At 35.7% G+C, this 4338-nt stretch overlaps 1 protein-coding gene across 1 annotated transcript; it reads left to right on the top strand.

Annotated features, from left to right (window-relative positions):
- Positions 1–1549: 1549 nt before the first annotated feature.
- LOC115236052 (spore wall protein 2-like) lies at positions 1550–3809 on the top strand. The gene is made up of 3 exons (XM_029808246.1): positions 1550–1691; positions 3077–3541; positions 3730–3809. Exons 1-3 carry the CDS (start codon positions 1550–1552, stop codon positions 3807–3809), a joined length of 687 nt encoding a protein of 228 aa, XP_029664106.1.
- Positions 3810–4338: the final 529 nt, after the last annotated feature.

The raw sequence follows: 4338 nt of genomic DNA, 5'->3' as shown, positions 1-4338 counted from the left end.
TATAAAAGGGCCCGCTCATGAGGAGCGCCTGAGACACTCGCATACGCGTTTAGTTATCGCATATTTAGTTACACCGCATTTCGACACGCTTTATTAACCGCTTACGACAACCGCTATTCTTTTGTGAAACGCCTATAACCGACCGAGCTTTTATTTGGAACTTTTGTAGAATTTGTGATCGTGTTAATTATTTTGTTGTAATTAAAAACGTGAACAGTACAAGCGAGATTTATTTTCCGCGAACCAAAACATCCTCGCACACACTTTTCTAATTTCGCCTCGCTCTCGAACAGTTACGTACAATAAAATACATTTTTCCTGCTACGTAATGTATAACATATATCTGTATTAAAAATTATTTTCCCCCTTTTTATTACCTTTGCAATAAAAGTATTAGATTTTTTTCGATTTTTTATACCTTTTTTACATATACGTTTAAATACTGATATTTAAACATAGATATTTAAACAAAACAATAAAATTTTTATTTATTGATATAGATATTTAAGCTTTCATTACTTTGCGATTTCTATGAATGAGATTTTTCGAATGGTTTCTTTTCGCCGCTTCTACATAGCGATATATATTTACGCATATTTGATACCTCCGCGCGGTTACCGTATTTTCACCGCACTGCTAAAAAAGTTGAACATATTGTTATTAAAAATGCTATGATAATATAATTGTTCTCGTAATATATTTATATCTATTCATATCATTATTTGTATATCTTGATATCGCCCACTAAATACATAGCGTTATTCCTTACCAAAAACTGAGACGAAAAGTCCTGAGCCATTTTTTTTTATAACGCTTAATAAAAAAGTTATTATTGAGTAAAGTCTGGCCAATCAGCGCCGACCTTTAGCCGGGCGCACGTCGGTGAGCCGCGGGCCGTGAAGTGTGTGCCGCCGCATACTAGCAGGCGCGCGGCTCACCGACGTGCGCCCGGCTAAAGGTCGGCGCTGATTGGCCAGACTTTACTCAATAATAACTTTTTTATTAAGCGTTATAAAAAAAAATGGCTCAGGACTTTTCGTCTCAGTTTTTGGTAAGGAATAATGCTATGTACTTAGTAGGCAGTCATTACTGGTCACCCTGTATATATATCAAAATATCATATATATCATATATATCAATGTATTATGTCGATTCCAAAATTTTCAATACATATCTCGAAATGCCAAAATAATAGTGCGTTACAAATACTCATGTACGCGCACACACATATTAGGTCTCAAGAAATTTTCCGTAGCTATGTTGAGTGTGTCGGAGGAAACAGATGAACTTGATTTACCGCAAATCAGTTTACATTCGACACGCGTATCATCTTAACGATCTCGCGAGATCAGTACACAGGACAGAAAGCTTTTTTATTTCTTTTTGTTTCGTGTTTCGTGTTTATTATCCGTAAAGGATTTTACACGCAATTATTATTCGTAACAGATTTTTGCATTTCTGTTCGAAATATATTGTGTTTGGTGCGGAGTGCAGTGTTTTTTGTTGTTGACTTTAACATATAAAAAGAGGTAAAGAACCATAAAAAGCAATGTCAAATCAGTGTCACGTCGTTGATTTTCACGATAAGTGCGTGTATAAAGACTGCACGAATTCAAGATCCCATGGAAAACGGTTATATAGATTTCCGCTAAAGACAGATGAAAGACATAATTTGTGGATATGCAACAGTGGTAAGTTTTTATATATTACATTAATTCTATTGTATTTTTTATTTGTATTTCTTGTATAATACAATCGCTAAGCATTGGAGAAAAATGTAATAATGAAATATGGAATGTATATGTGTATAATTTTAAATTTTTATGTATTGTCGCTTTAATATTTAATTTTATGATTAATTATTTCTAAAACATGCGTACGTGCGTGCGTAAGTGTTTGCGTGCGTGCGTATGTGCGTGTAATTGATACAAGTAAATAATACATATAATATTATTATATATAATGTATATTATATGTATATATAATATATATATTATGTGTTGGAAAGATTTATTTTAATTTTTCTGATCACCATATTTTATTTATTAATATAATTTATATTAAGAAATTTTTATTATAATATATATATATAATATATTTTAACATTATATATTATATATATTTTAACAGAAGAAATTAAAAATTATATCATATGTAACCTTTCGTGGACTTGATTTTACTGCAATTTATATTTAATATATATATATATATATATTTATATTAAATATTAACTTTTAAAAACATACATTAAGTATACATTTAATATACATGGTATATATATAAACATTGTACAGAAGGAAGAAGTGGATGGTAAAAATCAATGATATCCACTAATATTTTCGCTACAGAGGATTGTCTTTCATTTGCATGTAAAATTATGATTTAAGATACGTATGATATATTTTTTCATATTACATGTAAATCTAATTTTATATATGCAGTATGACGTTTTGTTAAAAATATTATACTAATTTATGCTATTTTAGTTTATTCTCATAAAGTTTAATTTAATGAGAATAAAAAGTGTGTTTGAGTTTTATTAGATGTGTTTATTATGATCGACTTATCGCTCGCTTTTTTGCGATCTACCGCTTGGATTGAACAATGCGCGTACGAACGGGGGTATCGGCAAGCGTGGTACAACGTAAAGCGTAACGCGTAACCCTCGTACCGCGTAACACGTACGAGCCAATTCATTCCGAACACTCGAAGCGAACGGTCAACAACGACAATGGTAAGTACAGTACAGATTGTTACTTATTTAATACTGTTCTTGTTTTAATTTTGCCGACTTGTTAAAACAAATGAGATGGCGCGAGGAAGATAAAATATTTTATGATATCGTTTTTTTACATTTTAAAGTGCTTCAAATTCGAATGTGTACAATAATCGTGCATGTCGGCATGTCTCTTACGGTTATTTGTGTCGGCGAATAGAATTTTCAACACGTCGAAATTTCAATCTCGTTCGTTTTCAAGGTATCTCGCTTTAGCCTTTATTAAATGACTAACTTATATTTGTATTGTTTGTCATAAGTTTTTAATCTGTAGTGCATAATTTTGAACCATTTTTTCAGGAAAGAAATTGTGCTGCCGAGACGGTGCCAATAACGGCAACGATGCCGACGACTGCGACGACGGTAACGATGCCAGCGACGGCGACGACGGTGACGATGTCGGCGACGATGCCATCGATGATGCCGGCGACGGCGACGACGGCGACAATGCCGACGATGATGCCGACGACGGCGACGACGGCGACGATGCCGGCGATGATGCCGGCGACGGCGACGACGGCGATGATGGCGACGATGTCGGCGATGATGCCGGCGACGGCGACGATGTCGGCGATGATGCCGGCGACGGCGACGATGTCGGCGATGATGCCGGCGACGGCGACGATGTCGGCGATGATGCCGGCGACGGCGACGATGTCGGCGATGATGTCGGCGACGGCGATGCCGGCGATGATGCCGGCGACGGCGATGCCGGCGATGATGCCGGCGACGGCGACGATGGCGACAACGGCATCAACATTGTCGGCAATTTCAATTACATTAAGTGTAAGTATTACATTTTATAAAAATATTTAATTAACTACGATTTCATGTCTTAACACATGTCTTAACATTTATTACGTATTTATTATTAACATTTATTCCTAACATTTTATGTTTCAAAAACAAGAATTAAATAACATGATAAATTCGGCCGTTCAATCGGCCGTAAGAGGATGGGGAAGAGGAAGAGGAATACGAGGCAGGGGCAGAGAAGGACAAGGAAGAGGAGGACGAGGAAGAGGAGGACTAGGGATAAGAGGACGAGGCAGGGGCAGAGGGGGCAGAGGGGGTGTTAATATGTATTTCTATAATTAAATATTATTCTTTTCTAACATTCATTGCTTTATAATATTAATGTATAGCTACTAATGCAAGAAAATATGAGTAAAAATAAAAATAAAAGTTTTATTTTAAACAAAATGAAAGCACATCCAAAAAACCTTTATTGGAATCGTCATATCCCTTATATTACCTCCTACTTCAAAGTTAACATCAGTGAATCTATTAAATGTAACGGCATGTAAGGAGGATGCGCTTTTTACATATTTTAATACTCCAGATCCAAGTCCAAAAAGGATAGCAGAGTCCATTAATTTGCCAACAACTACTTCATTATTAGTAGAACATCCTACTATGTATGTATGTATGTATGATTTATTCGTCCCCTTGGGGTTCGAAGGCGTTTTTTACCGGAACGTACCCAAACCTTTACACTTTCTTACAAACTCCTCTATCTTTCCACCCTTTACCCGACCTGGCCCTTTGCGACCTCACACACT

The sequence above is a fragment of the Formica exsecta genome, unplaced genomic scaffold, assembly GCF_003651465.1.
Source record: "Formica exsecta isolate Colony F162 unplaced genomic scaffold, ASM365146v1 scaffold2401, whole genome shotgun sequence".
NCBI classification, from domain to species: Eukaryota; Metazoa; Arthropoda; class Insecta; order Hymenoptera; family Formicidae; genus Formica; species Formica exsecta.
The sequence above is the reverse complement of the archived record's forward strand: the minus strand, read 5'-3'. Positions and strand labels throughout refer to the sequence as shown.

Coding starts and splice junctions, on each gene's coding strand:
- LOC115236052 (XM_029808246.1), top strand. CDS start 1,550: ATGTCAAATCAGTGTCACGTCGTTGATTTTCACGATAAGTGCGTGTAT. Junction 1,692..3,076: donor TTTGTGGATATGCAACAGTG/GTAAGTTTTTAT, acceptor CCATTTTTTCAG/GAAAGAAATTGTGCTGCCGA. Junction 3,542..3,729: donor CAACGGCATCAACATTGTCG/GCAATTTCAATT, acceptor ATCGGCCGTAAG/AGGATGGGGAAGAGGAAGAG.